Here is an 18541-nt window from a genome sequence, read left to right as displayed (position 1 = left end):
TTCTTTCTTCCCTCCCTCCCTCCCTCCCTCCTTTCTTTCTTTCTTTCTTTCTTTCTTTCTTTCTTTCTTTCTTTCTTTCTCTGTCTCTCTGTCTTAATGTCCTTTGTTTCTCAGACTGATTTTATCACACTCTTTGAAGAAGATTAGGTGATCTTGAACTCCTGATCTTCCTGACTTGACCTCCCAAGTGCTGGGGTTACAGGCCTGATCACCACATTTCTTTTTAAATCTGAATATCTGGTTTTCCTCCTTTTTTCAATACCTTTGGTTTTAATTCTGTAATTTTGTTTTGTTTTGTTTTTTGTTGTTTGAGAAAGGGTTTCTCTGTGTAGTCTTAGCTGTCCTGGACTCACTTTGTAGACCAGGCTGGCCTCGAACTCACAGCCATCTGCCTGCCTCTGCCTCCTGAGTGCTGGGGTTAAAGGCATGTACCACCATGCCCTGCTTAGTTCTGTAATTTTTAATAAATTGCATCTCTTTGTTCTTCCATGTTGGTTTCGGGGTTTGTGAGTTCTTGTTTTCCCTGTCCACAGAAACTAAAGTGGGAATAGTTGAGTATTTTCATGAGCAGGCTGGGAACAAGAAAGGGAAAAAATGTAGTTGAGATTATTTTTGAGTGATCTGTTTCTCCAGTTTAACCCTTTAGACACTGAGAGCAGCTGGGTATAGTCACCTGGGAAGGAGATCAAGAGGAAGTCAGAGTGGGTGGCTCTGCTTGACACATGGGTGGACAAGAAGCAAGTGGGAGGGCCTTGCGGATGAGGCTGTGTTTCTGCTATGGATGACACTTCTCTTAATTGTTGTTATGTAGTGTTACGTAACAAGTTACAGGGTTATAAATGGGGCCGTGTTTACTTTGTCAGTTGAGAGGTTATTTTTTATTTCTCAGAATGTAAAGGGTATTGTCTGAACTTGTAGGGTTAAAGTTCAGGCGGGCAGATGAGGTAAACCCAAAATTTCCCAGGAATCAAATTAGGTATTATTTTCCAAGATCATCCACTCTTTTTTCCCTTCTTCCTCCCACCTTGATGATTTTTATTGAATGCTGTGTGGACAAACATTTTCTTTACCTAGACTATTTTTATTGGTTTATGGCTTTATTGATTTATTATCTATGTTTGGTATTTTAAGACCTGGTCTCCTGTTTAGTTCATGCCTTGAAATCAGTTTTCCTTCCTCAGCCTTCTGAGTGCTGTGATTACAGTTGTATGTGTTATTCGTGTAGTCCACACTGGCCCCAGACTCATGTGCAGTCCATGCTGGCCTTTTCAGTGCTGGGGTTACAGGCATGAACCACTATATCTGGCCTCCTTTGCCCATAATTGATCAGGCTATTTGTTTGCCTGCCACAGAGTTGTTAGTGTTCTTTACAAATTTTATATGTTAACTCATTATTACATCTTCTGTATGCAGATTTTTTTACCAGACCATAGGTTGCCTTTTCATTTTGCTTTTCTATGTAAAGATTTATTAGATTGATGTATTTATTTTGCTTATGTAGCTTAGATCTGTCATATGATATCAAAAAAGTCATTGCTATGGCCAATAGCAAGAGGCTTTTCTCCATTGTTTTCTAGAAGTCTTTTGTTAGGTCCTTATCCATTTTGATCCTAATTATTCTCTTCTGTGTTGGCACAAAATGGCAGGTGTTGATTAAATTCATTTTGTAAAGAATTTATAGATATATTTATTGATGGTATTACTGGGTGATAAATACAGAGATTAGGCTACAAAGAAATCAGGACTTTAAAGGAATCAATATTTATTTATTTATTTATTTATTTATTTATTTATTTATTTATTGACACAGGGTTTCTCTACATAGCCCTGGCTATCTTGGAACTCATTAGGTAGACCAGGCTGGCCTTGAGCTCACAGAGATTCAATTGCCTCTGCCTCCCAAGTGCTGGGATTAGAGGTGTGTGCCACCAGGCCCAGCAGAATCATTAATTTTAAATGTAACATATTTATGAACATTGACCATCATTTATGTGTATATCTGTATGCTCTGTGTGTGTGTATGTGTGTGAGGGCTTGTGGAAGCCAGAAGAGGGTATCAGGTCTTCTGGAATTATAAGGCAGTGGGGAGTAGCCTGATTTGAGTACTGGAACACACCTTGGATTCTTAAAACTGCCAGGCTATTTCTTCAGCTCCCAGATCGGATTAGATTTACAAAGAAATGTAAAACCAGCCCCAAAGCTTCTACTCTGAATACAGTGTGAAGCAGAGTTCTGGTGTATTCCATTCTAAAACCAGCTATTGGGCCAGTGGGATGGTTTAGCCCATCAAGGCAGTTCCTGCCAAGTCTGGCTTTGATCCCAGGGACCACACGTAGAAAGAGATAGGTAATTCCTGCATGTTGTCCCCTGACCCCCCCCCCCCCCACACACACACAGTAAAATATGTAAGCAAACCAGCTGTTATTTTGCAGTATGCAGACCAAGCATACTTACTTTTATTTTTATTTAACTAAAGTGGATAGGTAGGGATTTTATAACAGCTCTTTAATATAGGATGAAACCAGTGAGAGAAAAAGCTTCAGGGCCACCTATATGCAGAGTGGAGACTGTCAGTCACAGGCATGCCGATTCTGCCCAGTTCCTGATCACAGGCATGCTAATTCCACTCTTGAGTTTTCATTCTAGCAACAATCCAGTTGGCAGAGGCTTAAGTGGCTTTGTGCTAGAAATCAGAACCGGTAGCTCTACCCAAGTGTTTCCAGGTTTCACTCAGTGACCGGTTTAGTCACTGGGCTCTTTTTTTTTTGGTTTTAATCCAGGAACGTGATTTTTATATTTTAGAGTCATTAACAAGGGAGGCCTCGGTCACACTGCTGAAAGCTACAGTGCAGCTTGAGGGTCAGATCTCTGCTTCCTTAGTGCAACCATCCACGAAGAGTTAAGACTCCCAGTGTAATATTGTGCAGAGCTATTATTCCTGGTCCTGGGTTAGGGTGACGTTTCTATTTCAAAGCCTTCCTAGCCTTATGTGCTTTTAACTTCCATTCTAGTCATTACTATTTTATTTCTGAAACGTGTTCTCACTCTGTTGCCTTGGCTGGCCTGGAACTTGTTCCATAGACAGATATTGGAAACATCACACTGATTCCTTCTCACAAATAGGAAAAAAATATAAGCTAGCCTCTTGAAAATTAGCATTTGGGTCACTGGTACTCTTTATAGGATTATTTTTGTTGTCTTCGATACAGTTTCAAATGTTAAAATGAAAATATGCAATACATTAGCACTGTTTGTACACTTTTTTGTGTTAAGTAAAACTTAAACTGATTGTTATAGTGAAAACATACAGGGCGTTTAATGGATTTCGCAGTTTTCAAGACCCTCTTCACATACACCTCACATCCTTTGCCGTGTGTTGAGGATTTGCCGTGGACATGCTGGACAGGCGCCCTCCTGCACTGAGCTGCATCCCCAGCCCTCCTCATCCTAGGTCTTAAGCTCTGAAACAACCTAAGTTGTCTGCCTCACAGTGGCAAAGTGACCTCTTTGAGAATTCTGGAGGCCTTTCCAAAGTTACTCAGTTTTCACCTGATGGAGTCAGGACAAGAATTCCTGAGTGTCACAAATGCCAGCCAAGGCAGGACTTTCTTCCAGCAGACCCAGGGTGAAAGGGTCACAGCCAGCACCCCTGATGTCCTCAGTGCAGAGCTAGGGCTCGCTTTAGTATTGACAGAGTCAGATAGGAGTCACGTCCAAGTAGCAGCATTTTAATTTGGTACAAGTGACCCAGCTGAATTAGCACTAATTTAGGGCAGTGTGCCTGGAGACTGACCTGCTGGTTGTTTAGCTGTGCTCACACTGTTCTCTACACGTGGGAGAAGGTCACCAGGACCCTTCGGCTTTCTTTCCTGCTTTTCTAGCTGTAGTGTTTATTCTTTTACCGCTCAGGATACATGTGTCTCTTTGTGCTGCTATAGCAGCGGTCCCTAATTTACAAGATCTTTTTTTTTTTTTGGTTTTTTCGAGACAGGGTTTCCCTGTGTAGCCTTGGCCATCCTGGACTCACTTTGTAGACCAGGCTGGCCTCGAACTCACAGCGATCCGCCTGCCTCTGCCTCCCGAGTGCTGGGATTAAAGGCGTGCGCCACCACGCCCGGCTTTACAAGGTCTTTATTACGGAATGTCATTGGTTCCGACATGCAGTTTTACCCTGCCTCTCATAAGAGAGCTTACACCAGCACACCGTGTACACCCGCATTGCCTGACAAGCTGTAAGAATAACACCACATCCTATTTTTTCCCCAATTTAGGTGAAACCCATGAGGTTTTACATCACGAATGTAATGTTTCTTCTCAAAATAGTAAATTTGTTCTTTTCTTTCCACAAGTAACGTGGTAAATTCCCAAAAGGTGCCCCAGTGAGTCTGTTCAATTAATTATAGGATGCACAGGGAAATGAATACTAAAGCAGGTGTGAGTGGCAGCCAGTGAATCTCACTGTATCTAAAAAGTGGTCATAATACCTATGTACTGCAGATGGTTGTTGTTGCTTGCTGTTTGTTTGCTGTTGTGTGAGACAAAGCCTTACTGTTTAACCTCAGACTCTCTATGTAACTGAGTCTGCATTCCTTCTGCCTCAGCCTCCTGACTTGTAGGATTATAAGCATATGTCACCGTGCCTAGCCCAAGAAACAAAGCATTCACATAATTTTTTTTTTTTTTTGGGGTTTTCGAGACAGGGTTTCTGTGTGTAGCCTTGGCCATCTGGACTCACTTTGTAGACCAGGCTGGCCTCCAACTCACAGCGATCCACCTGCCTCTGCCTCCCGAGTGCTGGGATTAAAGGCGTGCGCCACCACGCCCGACTCACATAATGTTTTTTAGTTCCGTATGGAAAACTCTAGTTGAAAATTAGTCAGCAGGTGAGCTTTTAACTCCAGCACTGAGAGTCAATGGCAGGCCGACTTCTGAGTTCAAGGCCAGTTTGGTCTTCATCTTGAATTCTGGAGCAGCTAGGGATACAGAGACCCTGCCTCAAACAAACAAAGAAACAAACAAACAAAATTAATGACCCGTTTTTACTGTATTGCCCTGCCTTGTTTATTCAGTTCATATTCAAACATAGTTGACTAATGTATGTGTTAGTTTCATTTATCTATCTATCTATCTATCTATCTATCTATCTATCTATCATGTATACAGCGCTCTGCCTACATATACACCAGCAGATCAGAAGAGGGCATCAGATTACATTATAGACAGTTGTGAGCCACCATGTGGTTGCTGGGAATTGAACTCAGGACCTCTGGAGGAACAGTCAGTGCTCTTAACCTCTGAGCCATCTCTCCGGCCCTGTGTTAGTTTCTTAAGTTCATCATATAGCAATGTCAGTAATAATGAAACTTTTTTATTATTATTTTTTCATTATTTTGGTTTTTTGAGACAGGGTTCTGCTGTGTAGTTCTGCCTGTCCTAGAACTCCCTCTGTAGACCAGGCTGACCTTGTACTCAGAAATCCACCTGCCTCTGCCTCCTGACTGTGCCACCATCACCCAGCTAATAATGAAACTATAAGGTTTTACAAAGTTTGCCTTTTCTAAGAAGTGCCTTTCTGTCCATTTTTAGGAAACAAATACACTCTAGAGACTCGCCCCAACCAAGAAGGCGTCGACGTAAGGGAAGAACTCCTGAAATTTCACTCTACGTATTATTCCTCCAATCTGATGGCGATCTGTGTTTTAGGTCGAGGTAAGAACTCAAAACACTCAGACAACTGGTAGAGTGGTTTTTGTTTCTTTGTCCATTTTGACTACTTACAAGGTATTAGAAGGATATGAGGTATGGGTGTTTATCTGCGCATAGTCTTGAAAATGATGAAAATGACCTGCAAATGGGGATTTTACTTATAAATTCGCTGTCTTCCAAAAAGAAGTTTGGGAGGCTTTAAGTGGAGACCTGAAGAACATGTGAGTTGCTGGTAGGTTTTCTAAATATGTAAAAGCGAGGAAAAGATACATAGTGGGAGAGAGACAGATTTGACCTTATAGCAGTTAACAATCTGCAAATGAAATGAAAACATTGAGGACAGTAGACACAGGAAGTGCCTGTAAGCACCAAAGTGTAGAAGACTGAGATTATACAGCTTCCCTGTCAAACCATTGCATTTTGGTTTTGATTTGCTTTGAGTAGTGCTGGGTTTGGACATGGTTGCTGCTCCATGTTGCTGGTGGTAAATGGGACTTTCAGCTGCCCTAGTCTTTCTGAAGGTGATTTGTTGTTACTGTTATTTGAGTTATGGTCTCACTGTGTACAGCAGCCTGGCCTCCAGCTTGTGGTCTTGCTCCCACCTCCCAAGTGTTGAGATTATAGATGAGCCGGGCTTGGTGGTGCACGCCTTTAATCCCAGCACTTGGGAGGCAGAGGCAGGTGGGTTGCTGTGAGTTCGAGGCCAGCCTGGTCTACAAAGCAAGTCCAGGACAGCCAAGGCTACACAGAGAAACCCTGTCTCGAAAAACAAAACAAAAAAACAAAAACAAAAAAAGAAATAACTGATGAGATTGTAGATGAGAGCCTGGCCCAAAATTAAAAGTCACCCTTGGGTTGGATATGAGACAAAATGGAAAAACAGATAGTAAAAGTGTAAGGTGGTGTAACGGTTAGAACTCAGATTCTGTACGTTGAAGGCCAAATATGCACCCGTTTAGCTAAAGAGTATTTAGTATTACTGGATATGTAGAGCCCATTCCTGGAGAATAGGTACCTAAATGCTATTTAGTATCTTAGATTAAAACGTGCGATTTCTGTCAGTATTTTTGTACAAATACAATGGCAGCAGCTGCATTAGCCATGAGCTCCACCTTCAGGGTTTGTGATTTTGTGGGTGTGATAGAGAAGGATCTAAAAGTCAGGTCTTTCCTCCTTTTATTTGTTTTGTTTTTGTTTTCTCTGTGTAACAGCCCTGGCTTTCCTGGAACTCACAGAGATCTGACTGCCTCTGCCTTCCGGTCAGTTCACGTCACTTCCAGCCTAACTGGCTTCTGACTGAACTCAGTGGAGGCATCTGGGAGGTGTCTTCACATTTGGAGACTAGCCACGCGGAAGGGTCTCCGTCACAAAAGGATAAAAAAATTTGTTTTCTCTCTTTGGTGTAGTTGTTTCTCTAGTTGGAACGGCACCAACTATCCAAACATTTGGCAAATAAGTAGTGATCAAGTGGGGACACTGAAGTTGCCAAGTACTGGTGTCACAAAGTTATGAGACTCAGTTTCCTGGGCTCTGCTCTCAGCTTAGTGGGAAAGTCAGGCTGCGCAGTATTACTCCGATGCCTTACCTTTGAAAAGTTACCTTGGGGTGGAGAGATGGCTCGGTGCTTAAGAGCACTTGTTTCTCTTGCAGGGGACCTGAGTTCGGTTCCCAGCACCCCCATTGTGGCTCATGGCTAGTCCAGAGGATCTTGACTTACTCTTCTGATTCCATTGGCACCAGGCATGCACGTGGTAGACATACATACATACATACATACATACATACATACATACATACATGGATGCATGCAGGCAAAATACTTATAAAATAGATAAATGTTAAAAAAAAACCAAAAAACAAAAAAGAAGCCCCATTGTGGTTTGTGCTTTAAGGGTACAAACACTGGAGAGCTACCCCATACCTGGTAGAACCTTGTTTTAAGGACTTAGCTGTCACTAGTACTTGATGTTGACAGAAGAGTTGGCAGCCCACCTTGCCTCAAGTTTTATGTTCCATCAATGCATAAAGATGTCCCCTGACATTTTTTTTTCCCTTGTAACACTTAAAATAAGTAGCCCAGATTGGCCTAGAACTCAAAACCCTCCAAAGATGCCCTCCAGCTGGGATGAGAGGTATGTGGCTCCAAGCCTGACCACCTGACATCTCTTGCATAAATTATATTCCATTCATTCTTGAGCTCACTTCTCATATGACAATGAATCCCTGGTCTGCCTGCTGTCTTACTATGCACATTTTCCTAAACACAGCTAAGTAGTTGCTTGTGGTGGTATACACCTTTAGTCCCAGCGCTTGGGAGACAGGCAGGTGGATCTCTGAATTGCAGGCCAACCTGGTCTACAAAGTAAGCTCCAAGCCAGCCAGGAATACAACTCAGTGTTCTGTTGTCTTTGGCGTTTGTTTTGAATTTATTGCATGGTAATATATGTGCCTGGTAATATATTATGAAGACTGCCTGGGGATTTGGAGTCTATACACAGAAGTGGCTGTGAGTGAGACATACCTCTCAGGGCTGTGCAGCCGCCTCGATGCAGTGAGGACGCTGGTAGGCTCCACTGCTTCGTCTTTATTGGATACAGGGGCTTTTTATCTTATTTTTTCAGGTTTTTCTTTTAAAACCATAAGACATTTCAGAAGGTTTTAAGGCCTTAAATTCTGTCTATGCTTCAAGCTCTGATTGATTAAAGTCTTTTTCTGTCTTTGTCTCTTGTAGAATCTTTAGACGACCTGACTAATCTGGTGGTGAAGTTATTTTCTGAAGTAGAGAATAAAAACGTCCCTTTGCCTGAATTTCCTGAGCACCCTTTCCAAGAAGAACACCTTAAAGTAAGTGCAGACATTCTGTTATTTTTTTTTATTGTGAAGGTAATTGGCATGGTAATTAAATCAATTTTATGTGTGTTAGAAATACTCACCAATGAAAATGCTCCAATACGTTTTGGTCTTTGCATGCTAAGAATAGTTTGGGTAGCCGTGACCTTGGCAGGCTATTAAAAGTGTTATCAGTGCCAGAAGGCAAGCGTCCAAAGCTGTCTCAGGATCTAGGGCACCAAGCCCAGATCACTTAGCCCATATAATAAAGTTGCACTGAACGAGGACCCGACTCACTTATTTCTTTGTGGTCACTACTTTGCACTCTGGCAGCTGAGTCATCAAAATCAGTTTCTTCATTATTAGTTGTATTTCACTGTGTACAAGTTGTATATAGCAAATATTTTGTGATTTGTCTTTTTTTCCTCTCCCCAGCAACTTTATAAAATAGTACCCATTAAGGACATTAGGAACCTTTATGTGACATTTCCCATCCCAGACCTTCAGCAGTACTACAAATCCAACCCTGGTCATTATCTTGGTCATCTAATTGGGCACGAAGGTCCTGGAAGCCTGTTGTCAGAACTCAAGTCGAAGGGTAAGTGTCTTTGGGCAGCACCTTCTGAATGTAGTAAGCCCCCACCCCCTACCCCACCTTTCACGCGGTCCCTCTTGTCACCTCAGGAGGAAGAGTTTTGGATGACACTGTTTGAAGTTTTGAGTAAAGTGGTGATTGTTAGTGTGGGTTTTTTTTTTTTTTTTTTTTTTTTGAGGGGGGTGGGGAGGCCTCCTTTTCACAAATCTACCTTAGCCCTGGGTATTTATTCATCAGTGGAGGTGAGCTATTTCAAACGTTATCATCCTGCATGTTGGAGCTGAATCCAGACCTTTGTATAAACGAGGCAAGTGCTCTGCCCGTGAGCCATGTACTCAGTCATGCTTTAAATGATGAAGAGATGAAAGAAGTAAAAGCCCAGCTGAGGAAGGTCATAAGTTCCCGGCCAGCTTGGGCTACGTAGTTTAAGACCAGTCTAGGCCACACACTAGGACTCTGTCTCACAACAATAAGGAACAGCCTATGGTGAATTCTTTTTTTCCAACCGTGTCTGTATGTGTTGCTTATTTACCTGTTTCAATTCATCAGATGACAAAGGTGTAGAATCTAGAAAGGAGATGATTTGTGAAGCCCTATGAGGACCTACTGTGTGCTACTGCATACATTATTCTTCACATGGTTGGTATAGATGTTAGCTGGATGTAGTAGTGCTGCCCACCAGAGTCACAGCAAGCCCAAGGCCAGCCTAAGCTTCAAAGGGAGTTCCAGGCTAGCCTGAAATAAACTAGGCAATATAGCTAGACTCTGTCTCAGAAATATCAAAAAACAGGGCTGGGGAGATGGCTCACCTAGTAAGGGTGCTTGCTGAGTGCCTGGCAGGCAACATGAGTTCAGTCCCCAAGACCCACAAGGTGGAAGGAGAAAACCAGTTTCCTCAGGCCATCTTTTGATCTCTACAAGCATACTGACATATAAATGACACACCCACGTATGAATAGGGACATGTGGGCACAACACACACACACTCTCTCTGTCTCTCTCTCTGCCTCTCTCTGTCTCTGTGTCTCTCTCTCTGTCTCTGTCTCTTCCCCCCCCCCCCCCCCACTCTCGCGCACATGCACACAGAGAGAGGATGTATGTAATTTTAAAAGTGGAAGGTTGCCTGGCAGTGGTGGCACACACCTTTAATCCCATCGGTTGGGAGGCAGAGGTAGGCAGATCTCTGTGAGTTCAAGTCTAGCCTAGTCTACAAAGTGAGTCCAGGCCAGTCAGGGCTACACAGAGAAACCCTGTCTTAACCCCCCCCCCCCCCCCCGCCAAAAGAGGGGGGTTGGAGAGATGGTTAAAGGACTGACCGGGGTTGGACTCTCTACATGTCCTCTTGTAACCCCAGCTCCAGAACAAACTGGCTAGGGAGCCTAGTTGTATCAGTGATCTCTGGGTTTGATGCCAGTGAACACGGTGGTGCCCATCAGCCTTGGTTGGCCCCTACATGTATGTGCATCCATACTTGTGTGCTCATACACATGCAGACATGCATTTAGCATACATGCACACATGAAAATACAAAAAAAAAAAAAAAAGATGAAAAGAAAAAACCCATCGATTCCATCTATCCCTCCCCAGGGCCCAGTGATGTGGTTCAGCTTACTACCACTCCTGATGACTGATGTAAATTCACATCCTGGACCCCACGTGGTGGAATGAAGCAATTAGCTTACAAAAGTTGTCCTCTGGTCCTCGCACACTAGCACACGTATGTGCCCACACATTCACAAAATAAAACTAAATTCTTTAATGTTGGGGCTGGAGAGATGGCTTAGAGCTTAAGAGTGCTTGGCTGTATCAAGGAACTAGGGTTCTCATCCTAGCACTCATCAAGAGGCTGGTAGATACCAATAACTTTAGCTTACTTACACACTTGTGCATACACACACACACACACACAAATAAATACTTTGTAAATGTTTAAAAAAAAATAAGGATCCTGTGTGTGCATGTGTGGTTGAAGCCGGGTTTCCTGTAAATGAACTAAGCAGTCTACTGCTGAGCTGCAGCACTAGCTCCACTATTAACATTAAACCCCCTGTTAGGAAAGAAGCCAGAGCTGGCGTCCTGAGCTGGCGTCCTGTCCTATACAGCCGAATAACGCCAGTCCCATCTCTGTCCCATATAAGGGTGGAAGCAGAGAACTGACTCCACAAAGATGTGCTTTGATCTCCGTGTTATGTTCTGACATGTGTGTACCACACACAGACTAATAAATACAAATTTTAGAAAGAGAAAAGCCACACATTTGATTATATTGACTTTTTCTTTGACTACTGCAGGCTGGGTAAATACCCTGGTTGGTGGACAGAAGGAAGGAGCCCGAGGCTTTATGTTTTTTATCATTAATGTGGACTTAACTGAAGAGGGGTTATGTAAGTACCGATTGGATTTACATTCTAATTTCTCATGCCATAGGTCCATTTCAGGTTTAAAAAAAAAAAAGCTGTAAACATTTTATTCCATACACTGTATCTATCGTGTTTTCCATGTGTACCTTGGCCTTTGTTTGTGATAACCCCTACCCCTTAACAATTCATTTTATGTTATATTGGTAAAACGTATATGTGGCCTTTCATTTACTGCCCAATGTCTATGCTGTCATATATCCAAGGGCCCAGAGGGCTGTGTGTAGGACATCTCTAAAACCAGACTTAGGGAGGCAAGGACTCCATTCCCTAAAAGGGACCATCTCCCCTTACCTGATTTACTTTAGGGGCAAGCCCGTGCTTGAAGGATTCAAGAACTGAATGGCTTTTAAGTGTGCCCTTTTTTTCCAGTACATGTTGAAGATATCATTTTGCACATGTTTCAATACATTCAGAAGCTACGTGCAGAAGGCCCTCAAGAATGGGTTTTCCAGGAGTGCAAGGTACTTGGTTTCACCAAATTTTTTCTTAAGGCACATGTTTTTCAAAAACAAAGATATGTGAACTAATTTAACTTTAAGGCCCAGTTAAGCTTCTGTTTTCTCCCTAATTAAAGTCAAAACTGTTGCAATGCATAGTTGTGTTAATTAAGGCTTAGTTGTTGCTGTCTGATTTGTTAGTGGAGGTGCAGTCCAGGGGTTGAGGGTATCATGTAGCCTATTGAGGAGAAGAACTAGCACCTTTCAGGCTTTGGCTTACTTCCTGCCCAAAGCTGCCTAAAATATGTTGGATCTGGTGACAGAACTTTACAGTGACTTCTAAAAGAAGCAATGACTTGTTTCATGTATAATAATTGTGTTCTTCAAAGTGATTTTATTTTATGCAAAGAAAAGCCCCCTTTCTGTGACAGTTTAACTATGTAAACTTGGCTGGCCTTGAATCCACAGAGCACTCTTACCTGCCTCTTCCTCACTAGTGCTGGGATTAAAGACTTGGACCACCATATCTGGCTTTTTTGTTTTTTAATATATAAAACAGAAAGTGTTTGTCTTTTAAACTTTATTTTTATATTTATTTATTTTTTGTTTTGTTTTGCAGCCCTGGCTCTCCTGGAACTAGCTTTGTAGACCAGGCTGGCCTTGAACTTAGAGATCCACCTGTCTCTGCCTCCCAGTGTTGGAATTAAAGGCGTGTGCCACCACAGCCTGGCTGTCTTTCAAATTTTAAAAGGCTTTTCTTAAAAGGAATTAAAGAAATACTATATATATATATATATAAAGACCTATCAAAATTCTGACATGTATTTGGATTGGGTACCTTTTTCCCACTGGTGCTGGGGCTCCAACAACACTGGACTTTGTGCACATTAGGCAAAGCACCCTAGCACTGAGCTGAATCCCCAGCCCTAGGACAATCCTGTTAAACTTGGTACAATGTAAAGTATGATCATTGCTTGTGGAAGTGATGACCGTAATCTCTGATGTGGCAGCAGTGGGTCTCCACGTCACCATCCATGCATGGGGGTTTTGGATCTCACAAGTTGTTTCAGTTTTCAGACTCCTTGACTACTCATTTCAGTCATCAAGGCAGAAGAACCTATTTTTCTTTTTAAACATAATCTTATCGCTCTGCCATCCAGGCCAGCTTCAACTTCTGATCCTCCTGCTTCGGCCTCCTAAAGTGCTAGGATTCCAAACCTGAGCCGGGCTTGGTGGTACACGCCTGTAATCCCAGCACTGGGGAGGATCTCTGTGAGTTCAAAGCCAGCCTGGTCTACAAAGTGGAGTCCAAGACAGCCAAAACTACACAGAGAAACCCTCTTGGGGGGGGGGGTGGAAAAAAAACAAAAACAACAAAACCCAAACCTGTGCTAGAATGCCCAGGCAAGGCACCTCTCAGATTACCTGTTATTTTCATTTAGAATTTTTGACCTATTTTGTTTTTATTTTAAGCCTGTTGTTAAGTTTTAATTTATTTTTCCATGTCTTATACATTCCTAAATCTAGGACTGTCAGCTTTTCATAAGTGTAAAGATGATGAAATTGGGATACAAAGCCTATAGTTCAAATAAGAATGTCTTTTTGAGTAATAGTTGACTTACGTCTAATTGATCAACTTCCTGTTTCAGGACTTGAACGCTGTTGCTTTCAGGTTTAAAGATAAAGAGAGACCACGAGGTTATACATCTAAGCTTGCAGGGAAGCTGCATGTAAGTTCTCGTCTTATTCACTCTGGTGTGCAGAATCCTCCAGGTCCTCCGCCTGTGACTTTCAGTACTACACAAATGATACAAATTGGGACTCGGGACTTCAGACATCTTAGCACCTGGCGACCCTTGGTGGCAAGATACGTTAAGGATGCTCCTTATCCTAAAAATTACTTTCTGTGGTATTTTCATTACATGGGTGTCTTAGTTAGAGTTTTATTGCTGTGAAGAGACACCATGACCATGGCACCTCTTATCAAAGAAAGTATTTAATTGTGCCTGGCGTACAGTTCAGAGGTTTAGTGCATTATTGGCATGGCAGGAAGTAGGAAACCTGCGGGCCGACGATGTGTGCTGGAGAAGCAGCTGAGAGTGCTACCCCTGGCTCTTTAGGCAGCAGGGAGAGAGAGACAGAGGCAGAGACAGAGACAGACAGACAGACAGACAGACAGCTTGAGCATTTGAAACCTTAAAGCCCATCCCCAGTGACACTCTTCCAGCCAGGCCACACCTCCTAATAGTGCCACTCCCTATGGGCCTATGTGGGCCATTCGCATTCATACCACACAAAGGGTGCTTTGCTTATTGGCTGCATCTTTCAGTTCTGCGAGCATTTCACATCGTCTCCTTTCTCCATGTCCCTTGTTACTGCTTTAGTCTGAGCTACTGTCACTTCTTCCCTGTGCTACTATCGTGGTCTCCTCCCACTATTTTCCATTTTGTTTTGTTTGGGGGGAGGTACATCTTAAAATTGTTTACTTATTTTGTGGTGTTGGGATCAAACTCAAGGCCTTATGTATGTTGCGTTATGTGTGTCAAGGCCTTATGTATGTATGTGAGACAAGCTCTAAAACTGAGCTCCACCTCCAGCCCCTCAGTGGGTTTTGAAAACTAAATTCAGGTTGTTTTATTCTCTGTTGAACGTTCTCTAATGGTTTTCCCTTAGCATTGCTATAAATCTAGACCGTCCTTGGCCTGCGAGAGGTGCCCTGCTCTCTGGCCACACTCCCGGCCGCTCTCCAGCCTTCACCTCATGCCCGTTCTGCCCCAGCTGTCCTAGCTTTCTGCCCAGTTTTCACACATTAATTGTACCCCTCTCCCTTCTGCAGCAGCCGGGGTTGGCCTTGTTCGTGGCCTCTCGCAGGGTAGCCGGGCTCTGGACCACTGAGCTGCGTCCCCGGGCCTCTTTATTTTGTGCTTTTGTTTTTATTTTGAAGCACGCTCACTGAGTTGCTCTGGCCTTGCACTCGCTTTGTAGCTCCAGCAGGCCTTGAGCTGCAGTTCTCCCGCCTCAGCCTCCCAAGCGGCTGTTGTGACAGGCCTGACGCTCAGGTCGGCTGTTCCTTGTTGTTGGCTTTTTTAGGGCCTTTGCGCTTGCTGTTGTCTGTACTTGGACTGTGTCTCTGGTGTTTGCATCTCCTTGTCATAGATGGCTTTCCCTGGCCTCCCAAAATGAAGCGATGTCTCTGTCTCTGCCCCTCTCACATCCTTCACAGTAGCTATCATTAAATGACACCATTTGCTTGTTTATTGTGCCAGTTGGAATGCGTGTTCCCTGGAGGGCAGGGGCTTCCTGTGTCTTCCTGCCCTTTGCCCTCAGTACCTGAAGCAGCAGCTAGCACAGAAAAGCTGTTCAGTAACATTTTCATGATGAATCAGTCTGTCTTGGTATTTCAGAAATTACTTTTACTAAAGCAACAATGCCAACTTCTGTAATAGTTATAAAGGAGCCAGAATATAAATCCACTTCTGCAACTTGGTAAATGTTTGATTTCATTTATAGAAATTTGAGAGAAAATAGCTTATAAAAGTGTGTGCACTGTATATTAAAAATCCTGTAGATGTCAGTATTTCGTTGTCAGTTTCTCTTTATTAGCAAGTACCATTTTTAAAACCAGAAATGTTGTATTTTTCCTTAAAAGAAATATGATAGCCGAGTGTGTGGCTGGTGTTTATAGGAGGATGAGGTGGGACGTTGAGTTCCAGGCCAGCCTGCACTGCAGAATAAGATCCTACTTTGCCACCCCACCAAAACCAAGTTATTTTAGACTCAGTAAAGCAAGTGTATATGAAAAATGACAGTGTATGAGACTTGAAGATGTGGCAGGTCAGGCCAGGAGCAGCTGAGGAAGGTCTGCCCGCTACGCGCAAGGCCCTGGTTCAGTCCCCAGCCCTGCAGAGGATAAAGATGTGGCAGGAACGGAGCGACACGCTGGGCCGCGGAATGTTTGCTGGTGGACTAAGCCCGAGGGAAGGGGACATGTAAACAGCAGACACATCCATCAGCTATCTGCTTATGCTAATAAACTCTGTGGTAGCCTTCAGATATTAACTATGTATATTTTCCTTTTTAAAAGTATTACCCCCTAAATGGAGTGCTCACAGCTGAATATTTATTGGAAGAATTTAGACCTGATTTGATAGAAATGGTTCTTGATAAACTCAGACCAGAAAATGTCCGGTGAGTCACCTGCGGATTTTTACTATTGCATACTAAATTTTTTTTCTCGTGGTTAGAATCTAAAGATTCATGATTGTGGACAAAACACTTTTATTTCCATTTACTTATTTGTTTTTGAGACAGGATCTCATCATGTAGCCTTGGGTGACCTGGTGTTTACTGTGTAGACTAGATGGGCCTTAAACTCACAGAAATATGCTTGCCTCTGTTCTCAGAGTGCTGTGACTAAAGGTGTGCACGGCCCAGCCAAGCTTCGAGCCTTTTACATTCAAACTCAGATATCCTATACTCTCAATTTCTCCCACAGTCATGGGCACAAGCCAGGTGCCCTCTCACCCAGAGCAGCTCTGACACTGTCCATCTGGAGCTGGGATGTAGTTGAGTAGACATGGAGAAAATGTTGAGATTAGTACAGATTATTAAAAAACTTTGTTAAGTGCTAATATAATTCATTAAGTTTTGGTTTTTAAAAAAATGCATTAAGGGTTGAAGTTCAGAAATCTTTCCCAATGAAAATAAGTATGAGGTCATACAGAAATTAAATCTGTCTTTATGTATCCAATCACAATAAATTGTAGTATATCTTGTGTTCAGTGTGTTTTTAAGATTTATTTTGATTTCATTTATACGTGCCTTTGTTTGGTATGGGCCACATGTGTGACAGTGCCTTTAGAAGTCAGAAGGTATTGGCTCTCCTGGAGCTGGAGTTACTGGTGGTTTGAGTCACCCAGTGTGGGTGCTAGGAACTGAATTTAGGTCCCCCGGAAGAGCTGCGTGTGCTCTTAACTGGCTGTCTCTCCCAGCGGTGTTTTGTTTTTTGAAATAGATAGTCTCAATTTATAGCCCAGGCTGGCCTGTAAATTGCTGTGTAAATCAGGCTGGCTTCAACGCTGCATGGATCCTCCCACCTCTGCCTCCTAAAAGCCAGAATTACAACTATACCAGTCTTTGTTTAAGACATTCTCACACAGTCCAGGCTGGCCTTCAGCTCACTGCCTCCGAGAGGTGGGATTAAAGGGGTGTGCCACCGCACCTGGCCTTGATATTTTTTTTTTTTTTTATTCAGTAAAGTATCGGTTTGTTTTGTACTTTTTCCCTTTTAAAAATCTAATTTGAGCCGGGCGTGGTGGCGCACGCCTTTAATCCCAGCACTCGGGAGGCAGAGGCAGGCGGATCGCTGTGAGTTCGAGGCCAGCCTGGTCTACAAAGTGAGTCCAGAACAGCCAGGGATACACACAGAGAAACCCTGTCTCGGAAAAAAAAAAAAAAATCTAATCTGAGAGGACAAGGCTGTAGCTTGGTGGTAGTATGTGTATTCTACATGCATAGGCCCTTGGTTTAATCCCGGCACCAGAAACAAACAAAAATATAATTTGTTATGAAATTGTAGAATTCTACTAGTGGAAAAACAAAGTTTCTCCTTTGAAAAAACAATGATGAGCAGAGGCAGGTGGATCTCTGTGAGTTCGAAGCCAGCCTGGTCTACAAAGTGAGTCCAGGACAGCCAAGGCTACACAGAGAAACCCTGTCTCAAAGAAACAAAAAGGAAAGAAAAGAAAAAACGATGGTGAAACTGAAGCCTGGAAAGGCTAAATAAATGACTAATTTAGCTCTTCACTGTGGCTTTGGCAAGATTTCAAAGAATATGAGTCAGAGTAGCCACCACACCCATGTTTCTGCGTGCCCAGCTTGTGCCCTTAGAGTAACTTGGTTCATCACGTTACCTGCGAAGCCCTTTTCCACTCTTCAGTTGTCATCTTCTTTTTCTCTCGGGCATTATTTGCTGAAGTCTCATGAGAAGTCACTCCCTGGAAACCACAGTGTCCTTTAATATCTGTAGTTAGGACACCTTTTGTTTCCAGGGGTGTCCAATCCAGCTTCCTGAACATGGTTTTGCTGTCCTGAAGTTACCAGTCAGCTTGCATTCTGGCATACCCCGCCTCTATCAAACATTCCTTTCTCATATGATATAATTTGAATACAGTTTCTCTTCCTCCTACTCCCAGGTTCTCCCCACCTCCTCTCCCATCCAGGTTCATTCTCTTTCTTTCTGTCATTAGAAAAGAACAGGAATTTAGGAGATAACAGCAAAACAAATCAAAATGAAAATGAAAATCAAGATAAAATGAAAACCATCATATTGAAGTTGAATAAGTCAAGATAACAGAAAAAATAAAAGGGCTCCAAGAGAAGGCACTAGAATCAGAGACCCTCTCATTTACACAGTCAGGAGTCTGGCTGTGGGTCTCTGTATTTGTTCCTGTCTGCTGCAGAAGGAGGATGGCTGAATAAGGCACTGATCTATGAGAATAGCAGAATATCATTAGAAGTCATTTTATTGTTACTTTAAAACAATTTTTTTTTTT

General features: G+C 42.8%; 1 protein-coding gene across 4 annotated transcripts in view; it reads left to right on the top strand.

Moving 5' to 3' along the window:
• Ide (insulin degrading enzyme) overlaps positions 1-18541 on the top strand; it is a 92477-nt gene that overhangs the window by 36503 nt on the left and 37433 nt on the right. For all 4 annotated transcript variants that reach the window (XM_051146383.1, XM_051146382.1, XM_051146385.1 and 1 more), the window contains exons 5-11: positions 5587-5709; positions 8438-8550; positions 8971-9133; positions 11422-11514; positions 11920-12011; positions 13637-13717; positions 16072-16175. In XM_051146383.1, the coding sequence (XP_051002340.1) occupies positions 5587-5709; positions 8438-8550; positions 8971-9133; positions 11422-11514; positions 11920-12011; positions 13637-13717; positions 16072-16175 (769 nt within the window). The remainder of the gene's footprint in view (positions 1-5586; positions 5710-8437; positions 8551-8970; positions 9134-11421; positions 11515-11919; positions 12012-13636; positions 13718-16071; positions 16176-18541) is intronic.

This window comes from Acomys russatus, chromosome 5, assembly GCF_903995435.1.
Source record: "Acomys russatus chromosome 5, mAcoRus1.1, whole genome shotgun sequence".
Lineage (NCBI taxonomy): Eukaryota > Metazoa > Chordata > Mammalia > Rodentia > Muridae > Acomys > Acomys russatus.
The sequence above is the reverse complement of the archived record's forward strand: the minus strand, read 5'-3'. Positions and strand labels throughout refer to the sequence as shown.